General features: G+C 38.4%; 1 protein-coding gene across 8 annotated transcripts in view; it reads left to right on the top strand.

The window, feature by feature from the left end:
* Positions 1-1106: 1106 nt before the first annotated feature.
* The window catches only part of GABRA2 (gamma-aminobutyric acid type A receptor subunit alpha2), a 125332-nt gene continuing 107780 nt past the window's right edge, over positions 1107-18658 (top strand). For 5 of the 8 annotated variants that reach the window (XR_003520899.2, XM_035726253.1, XM_027599563.2 and 2 more), the window contains exons 1-2: positions 2094-2715; positions 5322-5437. Coding sequence is in view for 7 of the 8 variants with exons in the window: in XM_035726253.1 (XP_035582146.1) it covers positions 2579-2715; positions 5322-5437 (253 nt within the window). In the remaining variant the exon portion in view is untranslated. The other 3 variants (XM_027599562.2, XM_027599559.2, XM_027599560.2) reach the window with 3 other exon arrangements.

The raw sequence follows: 18658 nt of genomic DNA, 5'->3' as shown, positions 1-18658 counted from the left end.
TGCACCATCTAGGAAAAACATCTGAATTTTTGGTTCATAACTAACGAAATTGAAGTGTTTGGCACATATTGACTCTGAATGTAATATGAGAAAAACATATCAGCATACTTATCTTTTTCCCCCTTTTAAAGTGTCTAACGTTTATAACAACTTCTTGAAGAGATAAACACCCGCTCTGCCTTGCCTTAGTAGGATGTGCATAACATTCTGTCTTATGTGCAGTACAAAAAGGAAAATATCTTCTCTCTCCTTTTTTCTGTTCAAGTTGCACGTTTGGATTTTATCGCCTCAGATAAAATAGAAGATAAATGAGACAGATCAAACACAATACTGAAAGTGTACTATGGGAGTGGAATTACAACAGGTCCCCTTTACCAGCAAAAAACCCTACAGGGGGGACATCTCAAACCCTGCGAGACTTCATCTCCCCTCTGCCCCCCCTCCGTACCCCCACCCCAAGAACTGCAGAGGTAGTAGAAGCACAGCATGTACCTTTTTGCTGGGGTGGGGTGGGTGCAGGGGTGCGGAATGTAAACTTTTTTAGAGCTTTGTTGATTGAGTTTGATCATCATGTAGGGAGGACGCCCGTGAAAAGACGTTGGGGAAAAGAATTGCCGAGAGTGAGCGGGAGGTTTCCCCAAGGTGCAAAATCTGCAAATGGACTGGAGAGAAGTTTCCAGTCCTCTGAGCTTCGAGGGTAAATTGGTCCTGATTGCAGAAGTGTGAAGGAATGAGTGGTATATCAAGAGGGCTCAGAAAATCAAAGAAACTTCCTGCTGTCTGATTCCACGCAACATGCGTTGAACTTGATCCTGCGTGGATGCGCTGATGACTAAGTAGAGGCTGATTAGAGTCCCCTCGCCCTCCAGCGGGAGTGGTACCTCTTTACCGCTCCTCAGCAGCCACGTCGCTCCAGAGCCAGGGGATTTTGGGGGGCGGGCGGCAGGGCGAGGCCCCGGGGATCTAGGGCCGCACAGACACACTGCGTTTGCGACTCCGCACCAACACCCAACAGGCAGCCCCGCCCCCAGGAACCTCGGGGTCTCGGGGGAGCTCCGGCGGGTCGCCGCGGGGAGCAGTCGGGGCGGCGCGTGGGCTCCGCTCCTCCGGCGGGGCGTGGGCGCGGGGAGCAGCGCTCGGGGCGCACCGGGGAGCTTGCCGCCGCCCCGGGCAGTGCCGCAGCAGGTGCCCGGCGGGGGGTGGGCGGTTACCCCGGATCCGGGCGGGGGTGGGGGTCCCTGCGTTCCCGGGAACCTCGTTAGCCCTCCTCCCGGGCCTGGCTCCTCCTCCTCCAGGCGTGGGGCTCGTGCCCGCCACAGCCTGCGCGCACCGCGCTTCGGCTCGCGTCCCCCCACCCCGCCCGCTCCTGCCAACGCTTCCCCTCCTCCTCTTCCTCCTCCTCCGCCCATCACCGCCACTACGGACGCCTTTGCCTCCATCTACTCGCATCGCGGCCGCCGCTCTCCGCGCTCCCCTCCGGCTTCCACGAGCCCATCGCTCCCCGCTCGCTCGGCTGCTGCAGTCGCTCGCTCTCTCTCTCTCTCTCTCTCACTCGCGCTCTCCCTCAAGTTTCCTATCTCCTCAGATCAGGGCAAAGGGAGGAAAACAGCCGATTCTGCTTGCTGTTTCAGGTAAGGTCGCACACGTCGGTCCCAGGAGGGACCCCTTCCCATTTGCCTTTGCCTCCGGTGCATGCCTCGTCTCCCCCACCCCACTCTCCGATGCTCCCCGAAGCCCGGGAGGTTCGGGTCGCCTCCTCCTCCACAGCACATTTGAAAAAATAATTTCGATACTCATCCCCAGAAGCGTATCTGCAACTACAATAAGATCCGAGACGCCCGCCTGCCCGCCCGCGCGGCAGGAAGCACGTTAGCCTGGCTCTTTTTTAGTCTTCAACTTTGCACGCTGTGATCGCCGCTGCCTGCCGGCCGCGGCTGGATCCGGGAGCCTCACGCTCCTGCTCCGATTGTGGTGCTCGGCTCCGGAACAGCTGTCCAACGCGTCGTTTCGCAGCAGTTGATCCGAACCCAGCTGCCGGCAAGACGTGGTCTTGGGCAAACTGTGCCTGGGCAGGGAGGGAGGTTCTTTTCTTTTCTATTATTTTAGAGGGAGGGAAGAAGTAAAGACGTGAGGACTGCAGTTCACTGTAATGAAAAGAATAATCGAAAAAGTGGGCTGGCCGCCCCTTGCTTTCCCCGCTGGGGTTGCGGGGGTGGTCTTGGTTGTTGAGGTTTTGGCACCGAGTACCCATCTCTCCTCCCCCTTTTCACTCTCCCCTCGGACCCATTCTCTTCTCCAGCTCCTATGTCAGTTCAGGGTCCCGTGTGTTTTTATTACGTGTGTGTGAGCACAAAACAGTTTGCTGACGATGGGGCTGGGTGTAAGTTCCCGGCAGAGCAAAGTCTGATTATTTGGTCATCTTGCTGTCAAAAGAAAAAAAAAAGACAGAAAAGACAAGAGACCCCCCCCCCCCGCCCCCCCACCCCCCATCATCACACCTTACACTCGCTCCGTTGGAATAATTCTATAGCTTTAACTCCAATTCTCAGTTGAATTGACATTCTTTGGGGCTATTTGGATGGTGGAACTGAATGCAATTTTAAGTGCATTTTATTTTTCTTCCATGGCTTTACAAAGAGTGGCAATGAAGACGAAATTAAACACCTACAACATGCAGTTGCTGCTGCTGCTTTTCTTGTTGTGGGACCCAGCCAGGTGAGGCATTTATTTATTGTATTTGATTTTTTAAATTCAGGGTAACGGTGTGTTTGTTGAATGCTATCAATGCTGAGGTGGCTTTTGAGATGCTGAAGTATTTTGAAGAGTCAGTTCTAATGAAAAAAGGTTGTATCAGGAAACTGAACTAGAAAGTGGCAGAGGCTATAAAAAGTTCACTGCTTCTTGTTTTTAGTGATAAAATACAAAAGTAATCAGAAACATTTTCTTAAAAAAAAAAAGGAAGAAAGAAAAGAAAATCTCCAAAGAAAAGACTTATCTTTTGAATGGCACATTCTTGCAAGGAATTGAAGTGGTTTAAGTTATATGCGTGTATAATAACAGCAAGATTCAATAAAATAGCCAACAGTTTTTCTTCAAGCTAAACAGAAAAGCACAAGTTAAAATAATTTGATTAACTTATTTTTTTCTTCCTTCCTTCTTTCTTTTCTTCTTTCTTTCTTTCATCTTTTTTTAATGGTCTTGGCTCTTTTAGTCAACGTAGAAAACCCAAAGGATGTGTGAGTCTTTAACCTCTAGGTGGAGGTAGTATACAACTTCAGAATCACAAACAATAAAACAAAAGCTTGATTTATTAATCAACTTTTCATATTATTGATTTAGAGATCTTTTATTCCTAAAATGGTTACTGTCATAAACAGTACTTATTTTAAACATGTAACTAATTTTGTTTTGCCTATGTTCTACAAACATGAAATTCTTATTGCTTTCCATAACATCATCTTAATTGTAGTCCTTTCTGATTTTTCTCATCACTGGGCATTTTTTATTTATGGTCTAAATTTAGGAAATGATTTTCAAAATATTAGAGGACTTAAAATATAAGAGTTATAAGAATGTTCATGTAACCATTCCTTTTAAAAATAATGTCTTTATTATATCTTTATTTCCCTTTTAATTTTTCATTTTCCTGTCCAAGTAATTGTCAAACTATGAAAATACTTTCTAGAATTGAGAAGAAATCTCTTCATTAGGCTTATTTTTAATTGGAAAATAGCTCCTCATTTAACACCTTAATACTGAATTTAGAAAAAGAATATGACATGTGATCAAATAACACTTTTCAGTGAAAACCTCTATGTGGAACTTTATGATTATCATAGTGATTGGTTTTAAAATTAGCTTAAGGTATATAGAAACTTTTGGTGCTGGAGTTTTGATAAACTAATTTGCTTACATAATTTTTAAATGTTTATCTTTATAACAGTGTGTTAATGTTTTCTCTGCCCTCAAGGTAATATTTGTTTGAACTTGGTTACCAATTTTTTTAATGTATCATGACTGTTTTTAGTTACTAGCTGTGTAATCGTTTAAATGCAAATGGATTCTGTCAATGATACTTTATACAATACACCTTGATCAGAAGCAATTACATATAATCTTTGATTTTAAAGGAGTGAACATACCATGGTCAATTATTAATCATTGACGATCCTCAGTGCTTAACCATATTTCCCTCTACTAGTTTTCTGTTCTATATTTGACCAGTAATGCTCATGCCAGTATTTTATTCTATTATATAAATGATTCTTTTTTTGGGCCAGTAATTTAAATCTCTGAATCATTCTAGGGGGAAAAAAATGGCAGTGAAAAGGGACATTGTGTTTTATGCATCCAGTTCCTTCTGCACCAAATTGCTGGATGTCACAAAATCAGGTCTCTGGCTTTCTGATGGAGAAATAATGGAGAAAATCATGGTTTCTAACCCCTTGCTGGCGATATTTTAAGACCATTTGTTCTTTCTGCAAATTTATCATGCACAGACACAAAAGTAGCGAGGCATTTTACTCCTTAGGCAATCCCTGTCGCTCTCCTCAGAGACCAGTCAGGAGGGGTACTCCTCCAAGGCTCTCTGCAGCCCTGTGTGTGTTCCTGTTCCTTTCAGACCCCACCTCCACTGCCTGGCTACAGTGCAGCCTGGAATACAGCCAGTGGAGTTTCCCTGATGTCTATATTGCACTTGGCCATTGGGTGGAGGTATACCCAAAGTAAGGAAATAATCTTGGTTTAAAAGAGAAAAATGACATACCGAAAAAAAAAAAAAGAAAAGAAAAGAAAAGAAAAGAAAGGCATTTATTAGGACGATAGAGAAATTTTCTGCCTCCAAGGAGGCGATTTATTTTCCAATTAATATTCAGAGCACTGAAGTATTATTTCAGGAGTCATTTTGGTTATTGTACCTTTCTTAAGGTAGAATAACATTACTAATAGTGTCTGCATGTGATCATCTACAGTCATAATATATACTAGGGGTTGGCTCTTAGAAAAAAATGAATATTCCACACTGAATGCTCAGTGGTAGAAACCTGAAATAATTTTGACGTCAAACTTCCTGATAATCTTGTATTTAGTGTCCATTTTCAACAACATGTTTATCTCCTCCACAGATATTCTGGTATTTATAGAAGTGATAAAAGGAGAAAATGGGTGACCCTAATCGCTTAGAGAGACTTAAAATTCAAACCAAGGAAGAAGAGCATGTTGGCACTTGTACAACACACATATGTGTGTGTGTGTGTGTGTGCGCGCGTGCGCGTGTGTGTATGTATGTATATATATATCAGCTTGTAAAATTATCTGTTTAGGTTGGTGCTGGCTAACATCCAAGAAGACGAAGCTAAAAATAACATTACCATCTTTACAAGAATTCTAGACAGACTTCTGGATGGTTATGATAATCGGCTTAGACCAGGACTGGGAGGTAACAGTAATTTTACTTTTTTTAAACTCTCACGAAATAATGCTTTAAAAAGTTAAGAGTAATATTCATAGTCTATTACATTTTATATATGAATGCATGTATTAAAAAACCATAAATAACAGAAAGGTATATGAAATAAACATTATTTGGGATTCCTTTTTACGCACGCACAATGTACTTAACATATTTTTTAAGATTGCCTAAAATCACAGAGAGCCCAGACTTCCTACACGAAGAGTTCTTAAATTAGTTTATTTATAATAGCTAAGTTTTTCAAACTTAAAGTATATTAAAATGAAATGTTACTGGGCAGCTCTACTTTTGTAGGAGCTTCACATTTTACAGATGCCTATTTTCTCAGCAGTACAGATATGAAGAATTGAGACACATTAAAAAAAGTATCTGGGTTATAGTTCAACAGATACACAGTTTAGGATTCTATGATGATATTTCTTTACACATACATATGATATTTCTAAAATTAGCACTTGTTTGGCATTCTTGAAACTTGCAAAGATATTTTAGCTATACATTAGCTGTAGGCCTAAATTTATTGGACTGTGGCACAGTTTGATTTCAGATTTAAATATTAATTTTCAACTCAGAAAAACAAATCTGTTTTTATCCATAAAGATAAAGGAAACAAGGCTTGGCTAAAATGTTAATTTTTTTAATATGTTAAATTTTAATTATCCCCTAATTATCCTTAGCTAGGCGATACTAAGGAGATTAGGTGAAGGTAAAGTAGGTGTGTAATTCCTGAAGGATTCCGAATCAAAATATTGTTACCCATCATTTATAAATTAGATATATATCTCCATACACACATTTATCACCTGTATGTTAAACTTACTTGGATGTTTAGTTTAACGATTAATTAAAAATTAAGAAAAAATAGTTGAACAGTTGATACTAATCAAAGATTTATATAAGTAGCCAGGTTATTACTGGCAACTTTGTAGTATGAAATTGCTTATAAAGATGTGCATTGACTAAATGCCTAGATATTTATAAAATACTTTCTTTGAAAAATGCAGGTGGTCGTTAATTCTATGTATATTTGCCAGTGTATGGTTTGGAGTGTTCAGGAGTCAGAAGAAGTCAGAAAAGACCCAACTTGTTAAATAAGTTGCCATTTAATGCTGTTAGTTTTTACTGGAATCCCTGAGAGATATATCTCACTTTAAGAGAAGTACACGGAGGAATAATATTCAGAAATATGGCCCACTGTATCATTCAGATCAGTCAGTTGTTTAGTATACACTTAGTTTTCTAAAAGGAAAAACTAAAAGGAAAATAATATTTCTTTAGTAATTAATATTTCTAATGAGCATGAATATAAGGAATCACTCTCTATGTTAGCATATGACAGTGAGCTTTTGCCAGACTCATACTGTAGATGTGTGCTCAGCATAAATCTGTCATAATTCATGATGGTGGTTTAAGAGGTAGATTGCCCTAAGGCAGATATTTTTCCTAAGTCATAGATTTTATTTTTTTTTAAATAAATAATGTGCTGTCAAAAATCTTAATATTTGAGCTAGACCTTGGGTTTTGTGTCTGTGAGTTTTTAGGGGAAATATCTACACTGTGGGTGTGCAGCTGGGGAGTAGAAACTACCTGTTTCAGGACGTGGGTCTTGCCATTTAGCTCTTCGTATTTCTTTTGTAATGTTTCTTACATTCTTTTTTTACTTCCACTGTCACCACTCAAATATGGGTCCTTGTCACTATATTACTTGGGTTAAGTCGCTCTTCTTGTCTAGTGTCTTCCTTCCCCAATCCTTCTCTGATATTGGACATATGCTACTATTTCCCAATCAGATTAGTTTTCTTTTATTCTTACAATGCTTTCCACATATCCCTCACTTTTCTTGATCACATACCTTCAGTGGCTCCCCTTTGCCTTCAGCAGGTGGCAGGAATAGAAGAAGATAGTAGAAGGAATAGAGGCCTTGGAGGCAGATAGATCTAGTTGGAATTTCAGTTCCATCCACACACAAAGCTGTGCCTTGGCCAGATAATCTCTGTTTCCTTTCATTTAAAATGGTCGTGGTCTATCTACCTTTCTGCATTACAGGGTTGTTGAGAGGATTATATAAACAAAAAGTGTATACAAGCCTGGTGCCACATAGTAGCAGTTCAACAAAGATCTAGTTCTTCCCTCCTCCCTTAGATTCCTAATGTGCCAGTCAAGTTTTTCTACATTCTATTTCTTGGGCTTCATTTTTATTTGAAATGAATAATCCCTCTCATCCTCTACTTCAAATGCATTTGTTCACTTTCTCTTGATAATCCATCCCTATCTGCTTCCTTGGCCTTTGGTTCTATTATTTCCTCTCACTGGAAGAATTTTTCTCATCCTCTCTGATGATCGAAACCTTTCCTTTTCTATAAAGATCACCTCAACACCTCCAGTAAAGATCTTTCTTAACTAAATTGAGGCACCCAGATTCAGTTTTCTCTCTGTTGAGTTTCTTCAGCCGTTGTGGGCTCTATGTCTCATTTGGAACTTGTTATGTGCTAGCTTGGATTATTTATTACCTTTTTGTGTGTCTCCTGTTACCTTAACAAGATTGTAAGCTCATTGAGGCAAGATACTATATCATAAATCCTCTATGCTCTCAGCAACTAAATATTGATTTACATATTGTGGCTATCAAATAAATGTTGATTGCTTGATTAACTTTTCTATGACCAGTTAATCATCTATAAAATGGGGCTACTCCTATTTAGCTGACCTTTTCGTTAGAAGTGTTAAGGTGGTATGTCAGGCATCATGCTGCAGGATGATAGTGTGTGTGGCTCAGTGAAGACCAACCTAATTTTAGATTGTGAAGATTTAGGTAAAATCCCAGCTCTGGTACTGAGGAGTCCTACGACTTTTAAGTACTCAGCCTCTCTGGGTCCACATCTGTCATTGATAAAGTGTGATTACTCATACTATTCTTAAAGTATTTGATGAATTTGAAATACAATGGTATATGCAAAGAATTTAGCACAGTGACTGGCATATAGTAGAGAGTTAATAAATAACAAAACCTAAAGGACTTTCAAATACTCTCTAAATGTACTGTTGTAAATTTAAATTATTAGGATTACTTCTGCATCCCAAATTCTTAGCCTACATGTTCATATGTCATTTCAAATAGAAAGTCCAAGGAAATTATTTGCATCATTATGTCCCAGAAATTAATAAGGAAAAAATGGGTTTCATTCAATTTTAATATATCAAGCTGAACATCTCTTTTGACGAAAAATCTAGATAATTAATCTCAATTATTATTTTCTTTCCCTTATAACTTTAATATAAATGAGTATATAGGAAAAAACAATCAGTTTTGGACTATGAGTTAGAAAAACTGTTCTTTTTACTTGGCTCTACCACTTACTAGATTTTACCCTTGCCAAGTTACTTAGGCATTCTGACCCTTGGTATTTATTTTTTGGGAAAATGGCAATAATGGTATTTTATCTTGAAAGAAGGAGGGTAAATTGAGATTCATATATATCATGAGGATTATACAATACATTGATAAAATTTTAAGATATTTTATGATTAATAATAGTCTCTTTAAAATTTAAGTTACATCATGCCATTAACTGCTCAAAATTCTGCAATCATTTCTACTTCATTCAGAATAAAAATCAGGTTCCTTGTGGTGGTCTCCAAGGCCCTACATGATCTGTTTCCTTATTCTTTCTTTGACCTCACCTCACACAACTCACCTTCTTGCTTACACTGCTGCAGTCACATTGGCTTCCTCTCTCTTCTTTGAACCACCAGGATACTCCTTAGGGCTTTTTCCCTGGCTCTTCCCTCTTCCCTGGATAGCCTTTGATCTCACCTCCTCAACGAGGTCTACCCTGACCAACCAAATAAATACTATTACCTGTCTGCCTCTTAATAACTCTGATCCCACTTACACAGCTTCATTTTTCCCCTTTTTTTCTTAGTACTTATTATCCTTTAATATCTAAGATAACTTATTTCTTTATCACTGTTATGTCAATTGCTTATTTTTGTCTCTTTTGCTAGAATGTAGGCTCATTGAAGTCAGGGATCTGTGTCTGTTTTGTTGCTCGATTCACTGATGCGTCATTTATCCCAAGCATCTAGAGCAATACCTGGCATATAGTAAGCACTCAAATATTTCTGGATTGAATTTTAATTTTATTCCTTCGTTTTATTTTATTTTTACTGTGCTATCATGAAAAGACTCGACTGTGGAACTTACATGATCCTTAAATTAGTGGAGCAGTTATCATTTAATTAACACACTGGCCTTCCACTGTTAGCATCAGCATATTTTAGGCTGACATCTTGGTGAATTAGAGCTATTATTACACCAGTTACTCAAATCCTGACTTGATGGTTAGCTGTGATTCTGCCCTGAATGGTGTGATTTTGGGTGATTCATTTATCCCATCTGTGACTTAATTTACTCATCTGTGGAATGGCAGGAGAGGATCTACTTATTCTATTTATATCTCACAAGGATATGATGTGGTTAAAGTAAATTAAAGTTCTCAAGAGAGCATAATGTGACATACAACTGATAAGCGTTAGTATTGTCAGGAATATGAAGAGAATTCTTCCAAAAGAACATCTTGGGGAGGTAGTGTCCTTTGAAAATACACCATGAAAATACTGGTAGGTCTTGTACATTGGGTAGGCTTCCTTCTTTGTGAGCCTGGAAACTTGAGATGGGCTTGCCTCGATATCTACCAAGACCATGCATTCAGATTAGCTGAACTAATAACTGAATTAATTTTTCCTCTTGTCTTCATTTTAGTCATTATAGCCAACAGCTTGGAGCATCACACGTGGACTTTTACATTCCATAAGAGGCTTTCAAAATGTTAACTGAATAAAAAGAGCAGCCTTTGTTTTTTGGACCAATTTTATGGGGTCATTGGAGAAATGAATGTGTAGACAGGCCTCATACATTTATGACAGCTAACATCCACAGTGCTCAACAGTGACAACTATTAGAAATGACAAGGCTTGGTATCTAAATTATAGATTCAATCTGGAAAATCTAGATTGAGTACCATGTTTAACTGCATTTCGAAAAGCTGTTTCGAGGAGGATGTCCAGATGGATTTTTTTTTTCCTTCCATCCTCTTGTTTTATACTCTGAAACCTTGAGGAAACTTTATGCTTAAAGCCATGAAAAATACGACGTCAGATCATAGGCTTAGGGTCTGAGGGTCAGTTTCCAACTTCACTCTTGGATGTTTACCTTCAGGCTGTAGAGAGATGGATGACAACACGTTTCTATGAATTTTACTACTCTCAAATTTACAAAAACAAAATATAGTCTATTCAGTAGGAAAAATTAATATAGAAAAATCTGATCTCTTCCAGAACCTAAGAGGAATTCTGATCTCAGAATAGCATCATGTTACCTTATAAAGTAATGCTTAAGATCATTGCCTCTGGATACCAACACCTTTGGGTTTGAATTCTGTTGCCACCATATGATAACTACAAAACTTTCAGCATGCTACTCAATCTCTCCTTGCTTTGGTTTATTTTATTTGTAAAATGGGAGTAAAAATATGGGACTTACTGGTTTGTTGGGGATTTAATTTTTTTTTTTGACATCCAAATCCTTTGGGCAGTGTATGGCAAGCAGAGTAGGAACTCGCTACATGTGTTATTGCTCCTGCTATTGCAGTAGAATGCAATAGAGAGCATCAGCCAATGCTTCACTTATTGTATAAAAGCTAAGACTTCTTAAGAAATGATAAATTTATAGTACACATAACCCAGTCTTATTTTATTTTTTAAAAGATTTATTTATTTATTTGAGATAGAGGGAGAAAGAGACAAAGAGTGAGAGAGAGAGAGAGAGAGAGAGAGAGAGAGAGAGAAGGAGCATGGGGGAGGGGCAGAAGGAGAGGGAGAGAGAGAAACTTAAGCAGAGCCCATGCTGAGTGGAGAGCCCGACTCTGGGCTCGATCTCAGGACCCTGAGATTACGACCTGAGCTGAAACCAAGAGTGGGACGCTTAACCGACTGCACCACCCAGGGGCCCCCACATAACCCAGTTTTAAAGAAAGGAGAGGTTGTAATATTTCTTATGTAATTAGTTTCCTTTTGTAGATACACCTTTGTATATGTACAGAATCTCTGGAAACAAAGCCAGTCACCAAAGAAGTATGACATATGTGTTGCTCTTTATTATCATGACATGAAATAATTTGACATCATCAATTCATGGTAATAAATTTGCCTGCAGGAGAAAAGATCCAGTTACAGAAAAAAACCTTATTATATGACATTAATGATGATTTTAGGGACATACAACCGAAAGCGTGTTCATCAACCTTACCTGGGATTGGGCTAAGTCCTTGAATGGCAAAAACTCTGGGTCTTGCAGCCACAGAGAATGTGCCTGATGCTTGACAGTGTCTTTTGAGGTGATGGGTGACGGAAGCATTGGGGCTAAAAGAATGTACAAAGAATAGTCAGAAATTTCTACATAGAATTGGAAGTGAGGAGGAGGGGAAAAATGGGTTGCAAGATGAGCAGGAAAAGAGACCTTGAGGGTTAAGAAGTTCGGGTCTCAAATGGAGGCAGGGTAAGCTCCAGGACTGGGGCCGCCCCTTCTCTATAAAGCTGTGATATTTGGCATTCTGCTCCTCTTTCAGTGGCTGTGGTTGGGGCTGACGTTCCTCAAGAGGCCTGAGGCCGCTGAGAATATGGTCTCCCTTCCCTTTCTGACTCAGCCTTCTGGGGTTCCCTGCAGTGTCTGGAGTAGGATAACCTTCAGAATAAGCTGTAATAGGGAATAGAAGATTTCAGAGCCTTTTCTGCTCTTGGTCACCATCTAGTCCACCCACTTGGAGTTTGCCTAAAGGTCCCAGGGAATGCTGCATTTGATTATTTCATGAGTGAGAAAATGGAAATCAGTTGGGGAGATTTCACCCAAGTGTGCAAAAGAGCTTTTGATACAAGTGTAAAGGACCATTATCATTTGTCATTTCCTGTCTATTTAAAATTATTTTGTGGGAGGCACAAAAGAAAAAGCAGAAGGGTACTGGCTGCCTGAAGTGGGGGGCTTTGGGGAGGCTGGAAACTCTAGGTCTGACCTCCAAAAATCAATTCCTTCAGTTTTGTCTGGGACCTGTTGTACTACTCTCCCTTGGCATGGAAGTAATATGGGCTTCATCACAGTGCGTGCTCACTTAAACTGGAAGCGTGGGAATGTTAGGTACAGTTTTCTGGATTCTTTTAATATTTTGACGCAAGACTAAAGAACGTCTTAGCATTTCTGCACACCCTCTCTAACGCTGTGTTGTTTTTTCACTCCCTGTCAGATAATGGCAGTAAGATAGGCTTCTTCAGAAATTCTTTCTCAGTTTGTTGTTTGAACTAGGTACATAGCCTGTGATTTATTTTATAGGAAAGACAGACTGTATACATGGTAGTAAGGGTATGCATTAAATTAGATGGTGGCACTTTCTTCCCAAATAGCATCTCTCCAGCAAAATTCAGAGTGACAGCATTGAAATGCATGACCAAAAGAAAACTACTCAGGTTTTCATAAACAAATGCTAATGCTTTGTTTTCACCTTAAAACATAATTGGTTAGCCATTTTTTCTTTCAACCATTGCTGCTAGAAAAGCATCGCCCTCAGTCATAATTCTGAGGGATTATTATTTTTGCTTTTTCAGGCACAAGCATGCCTCATTCACTGTGTTTTCTGGCTAACATTTAAGCTCAGGTGCAATCAGTGTTTCTCTTTTTACCCCCTTAACACAGTGGATAAATTGAACCATAGGCATGACCGATTCATTTGTTTTAGTGTTATTTTTTGATTGCTACAGCTCAATCATATTGTAGAAATCTATATTGGTAGTGGAGATGGCCAAGTGAACAGCTTGGCCAGTCAGCAATTCATTACTTTTCAGTGTGTTAACATGGAAAGAGTCAAATTAAATTATTCTAGTATTCTGTTTCTTAACACATGTCTATTGAAGGCTTATGATGTGCCAGACATTCTGCAGAATATAAAGATGTACAGGATGTGGTATTGGTCTCTGGTGGTTGAAGTCCCTCAGAGGACAGATAAGGTAGATACGCTGCGATTCTCAAAATAACTTGAAATATTACAACATGTGTTCCACTATAAGAACATGCTATTGAAGTTTAGAGAAGTAAGAATTCATTTTTCTTGTACCATATAACCATTCTGTATCTATAATCATGTTTCATGCATTCAACTATTTCTTATTAAGGGCCAAGTACTTGCTGAGTCTTATTTTAAATGCTGGAAATATTTTGATGAATAAGACCCAGACTTTGCAGAAATTCATATCACACCGTATTTTGGTTCTTTCTGCCTTTCAAGTGTACTGGTTTCTTCTTTCCCTCCTTAATTAAAAATACTGTATAACCACCCCATGTTTTCTTTATTGAACATTATTGATTGTCTTTTCTCATAACGGGGAGAGTGATTTTTGGTATACTTACTGTCAGGCTGAAAATTTAGTCTGTAGAGGGGTAAAATGACATCCAGAGAGCATGTCTTTTGGGGTCTGTAGCAGAGGTGTTGAGGTTATTTATGTCAAGAGTAGCATTCTCAGAGGTAGTAAGGTAAGTGTTAATTCCAGTTGAAACTTCTAGACATTTCTCAGTTCTCTTTTTAAAGAAAACTTTTTTGGCCTTATTTTAATTTCTTTTGAGCTAGAGATGAGTTAAATAATAACTAGACATTCCTTGTGAAATAAAACAAATAAATTACATGATATGTAATGTAATGAGTATTGTTTAATTCAAAATTGTTAATTTTGTTAATTCAAAAGAAATTTTGAGTTTTTAATGGTCTTGACACCATACAGAATTCTGAAAACTTGTATTTAACTTGAAATACCTCATCCCTTGAGGTACAGATCTTATCATTTAAAAGTAATGTAGAAGAATAACGTTAATGTCTAAATCTAAACATATTTCATATAGAAATTCATCATATCAGGGATATCACTTATGATGAGATGTAAATTCTCAAATTCTCCATAGTTGTTTGCATTTTAAGAAACTTTGATTAAGTAGTAGTTTTGATATCTTTGTATGTTTTTATTATACCTTTTCAAAAAATTTTAAAACCTAGTATATAGAAAATGAGTCCCTTTCCATCTTAGTTTGACGTAAGTTATGATGTCAGTTTTTATTTTATCTTTCTTATGTGCCTTCTCGTTTATTTCAATATTTAAAACGTGTTAAAACATAAGTTTTCACATAAAATTAAAAAAAATAGTATTCCGTCATAAGAGCATTATTTTTAAAAGTATCTTTATTAGCATCCAGAATGTTAGTTTTTTTTAGGGGAATGAATGCAAAATGTAGCAGAAAGATTGTTACAGGAGCATGCGTGGTGACATCTTTCTGCATAAACGTATTTCAGTATTCTTGGAGGATATGTTTAGTTAGGGCATTGTTAATTTGATTTAAAACACAATGAGAGAAAACGTCTGGCTCTTCTGATATAGTACCCACAGGAAAAAGAAGATACTGCTATTTCAAATATTTTTTATGGAGATGGTTAGTAAATTGTAACAGATTGTAGGGATATTTCAGGAATATGATATAATGAGTAGTACAATTGGATTTTGTGTCTGAAAAGAAGAGCAGAGTTTTAGGTCACAAGATTAAAGAAGGTTGAAGAGAGGATAAAAATTATAAATGTTTTTTACCTAGCATTCCCAAACCTGTATTTAGACTATGTTTTGTGGGGATACCTATGGTATTTTTGTAAGTATTAGGGAGACATTTGACTTTTATTAAAAAAGTAAAAGGATTGGGTGCTTTTAGAATGGTATGTGTTAAAAGCTTTCCAAGACAGAAAAGATCTCCAGACTTGAACTGGAGGCGTGATTTGGAGAGGAAGAAGAATGTCATGGGGGGCTTTTAGAAAAGGATGAAAAAAAAATAAAAAAGAGAGAGGTCCACTTTACTTCTAATTACTCATAAGAAGATTTTAGCTTTTGAAGCAGAAGATGCTGAGTTACTCCTTAGATATTTGGGTTGGAGAGTCCAAATGTAGTCAGTTATATGAACTCTTTAGAAGCCTTTACGATAGAAATTAAGCAGATCAGCCATAGTCAGAAAATTAGGGTAAATGGAACAAATTCATTTTTGTTACCATGATTACATAAACTCTCCAGTTTCTCAGGAAAGGAAACAGTGGGCTAAAATGCCAGCCAGGTTTACATGGAAGATTAAAGTTTGGATACCAAGAGAGAGGGAGGCTTAATTAAAAGAAAATGGAATCGCAAGGCTGGTGTTCAGGTCGGGTAGAGGGGAATATGGGAGGGTAGATTTATTAGTTATCTAGGGCATGTAAGAGGATAATCATCGAAGCAAAAAATGTGAGGCTGGCTGATGATTGTGCTTTGTAGAATAGCGTAAGAATCATCCAACAGATATTGGAGGAAGAGAAACTGTAGACCCTTAAGAGAATAAGTGGGGTGGCTTGAGGTGATGAAAATGTCATAAAGGAATGGGAGTGAATGTAGAGCCATTTTAAAGGAAGTCGTCATTGGAGCATTCCTGGGAGAAGAGTAAGTCTCTTGACAACTAAAAATTAAAACTAAGTATCCTTTCATCGTCTTGAGTAGCTTCCGCCTTAATAATGATAACAGAATTGTAGGATCAAAGATAACTAACTAGAAACTATATATAGAACCACATGATTAGTAGTGCTTATATTAAAGTATGTCGGCATTTAAAATAGATTAAATGTAAAAAAAATGACTCATTATTCTTAAAACATACAAAATCGAGTAATGGTGTCTGAATTCTTAAAGGACCAGGAAGATAAAGTAGCGAGGAGAGTATTTCTGTAGCAGAATTCTTTTCAACTTCCCTTCTTTCAAGGTTCCCAGATAATCTGAAGGGCTCTTGAAGGTCTTTTTGGCTGCCACCAAACTGATGGTATGACTCATAACTTCAGTGGCAGGGTGGGTCATTTAGGATTTACGTTATTATCTGTGAAATAGGGGGCTGTTGAAAAGTCCCATGGGACCCAGCTGCTGACTCAGATTTATACATTTACATTCAGTTCTGCTTGTTAACACTGGTGTTGCCTGCCTTTGTCACTCCCCTTTGCTGCCACGCCCAATCTAGATATTGTCATTTTTGGTGACAGCTTCTAATATAGGCATCTTACTCTCAGACATCAGATTGCCACTGGGTGCAGAGAGCAGTTACAATTCCTGCCTTGGAACAGCTGGGGGGTTGAGCAAAACCTACTGGCAGATAAGGAAAGTGGGCAGGTGCATGTTTAAGTGAGTGGATATGAAAGTTAGTGGGGTGGAAAGCACATGTCTCTTCAAATTCTTTCCTTTTAGGGAACTGTGTTGTCATCCGTCACTTCTGTAATTTTCCCCACCTGGTTGGAGAGGGTGGTGTAACACTTTACCTACTTCTGTTTGAAGACATTAGAAGTGGATATAGTAATGCCAAGTGGCTTTTTATAGTGCAAATTTGATGACAGTTGGAAATATAGGAGGGAGCAAGCCTTGGAATAAAACAACAAAATATAGGTGAAAGAATATTATCATAGCCTATATCCGTGAGGGATGTGTTTGTCAGAAACTAACAGAAAAACCTATCGACAATGACTTCAATGGGGGTCAGTTTTTCTCGTAAAAAAAGGTCCATAGGTAGGTGGCTTCAAGTGAAGACTGAGCTCTTAAGTGATGGCACAAAAATTTCAGCAACCCAGACTGTTTTTATTTTTCTACTACCTCTTCCTTAGCATTGGCTTCTGTCCTTATGCTGTCACCTCATGATCCCAAGGTGGCTGCTGCAGCTCCAGCTATCATGTCCACGGTAAAGCCTGGACTATAAGGAAAGAATGGCACTAGCTCTGTTAGTTCCTTTCATTAGAAAACTAAACCTTCCCAGCTCTTGCAGCTGATTTCCACTTTTAACTCATAGCTATTTCAAGCTAGGAGAGCATCTGGGAAAATTGGAGATCTATTAGAAAGAAGGAAGATGCATTTGATATTCAGTAGGCTTCTAGCAATGCCTGTCACATCTACTGATGCTAATAGAAGAAATTACTTAATCTCTTTGTGCCTCAATTTCCTGCTCTGTAAAATGGAAAATATTAGTTCCAATGGTTAGTTGATTTATCCGAAGTACTTAACACTTTAGTTTGCGTATGAATAACCTGGATAGTGATTGTCAAAATGCAGATTTTGATTCTGTCTGTGACTATGGAGCTCAAGATGCTGCCTTTGTAACAAGCCCCCAGGTGATACCAGTGCTGCTGGTCCTTGGGCTACACTTTGAGTAGCCAGGAAGTACTCAGCTAAGGCTACCATGTTGTACAACCCTTCAGGGGCCTCCATAAAGAATGTAATGCAACGGAGAGGTTCTTTGACTGCTCACTAAATGCTGCTGCTGCTGCTGTTGTTGTTGTTATTATTATTACTACTACTACTATTAGTCATGGTTTACTCTGACAATTAGGAATTCATAATCTATGTTTCTAATGGTTGTGGTAGTAAACCTTATTTTGATCAGAGCATAATCACAGACAAATTTATTCCTTATGATATGCTTTTACAACATTGCTAGTAAATATTAGATTGACCATTAATTCCTTTGAATATGCTGCATAATATTAAATATAATTCTACCATATTCTGTAAATAAGAACATATCCCTGTAAAATTGAAAACACTAATCTCTGACAGTGCCATGGTGGTATTTGAACTCTGCTTAATTAAAATGTGTTGGATATTGCAGCTCTTACTAGTTGTGGCAAAAATAATATTGACGTGAAGGTTGTAAACTAAACTAGTATAAATAATTGATTATAAAAAACGAATTTAATCCTTAAATATAGTATTGTGGTAAATAAAATTTTGTCATGGGTGTAATCTCCAGGGTAGAAAAATAATAGAACTCTCTTCTTGTTGTATTTTCTATTTAAGATGCTTCAAACTTTTCTTTTTGGACAGATAAAAAATGTGATTTCCGTTAAAACATATTATACATGGTTTGTATTTGAGTACCTGCCAGAGACCAGATTATAAATCTGGAGGATCCTAAATTCTTAAATAACTGATTCTATTCTAATTTTAAAAGACACGGGGTGGCTCAGTTGGTTAAGCATCCGCCTTCGGCTCATGTCATGATCCCAGGGTTCTGGGATCGAGCCCCACATCGGGCTCCTTGCTCAGCAGGGAGCCTGCTTC

This window comes from Zalophus californianus, chromosome 2, assembly GCF_009762305.2.
Source record: "Zalophus californianus isolate mZalCal1 chromosome 2, mZalCal1.pri.v2, whole genome shotgun sequence".
Classification (NCBI taxonomy): Eukaryota; Metazoa; Chordata; class Mammalia; order Carnivora; family Otariidae; genus Zalophus; species Zalophus californianus.
Note: the sequence above shows the minus strand (reverse complement) of the source record. Positions and strands in the feature narration are given on the sequence as shown.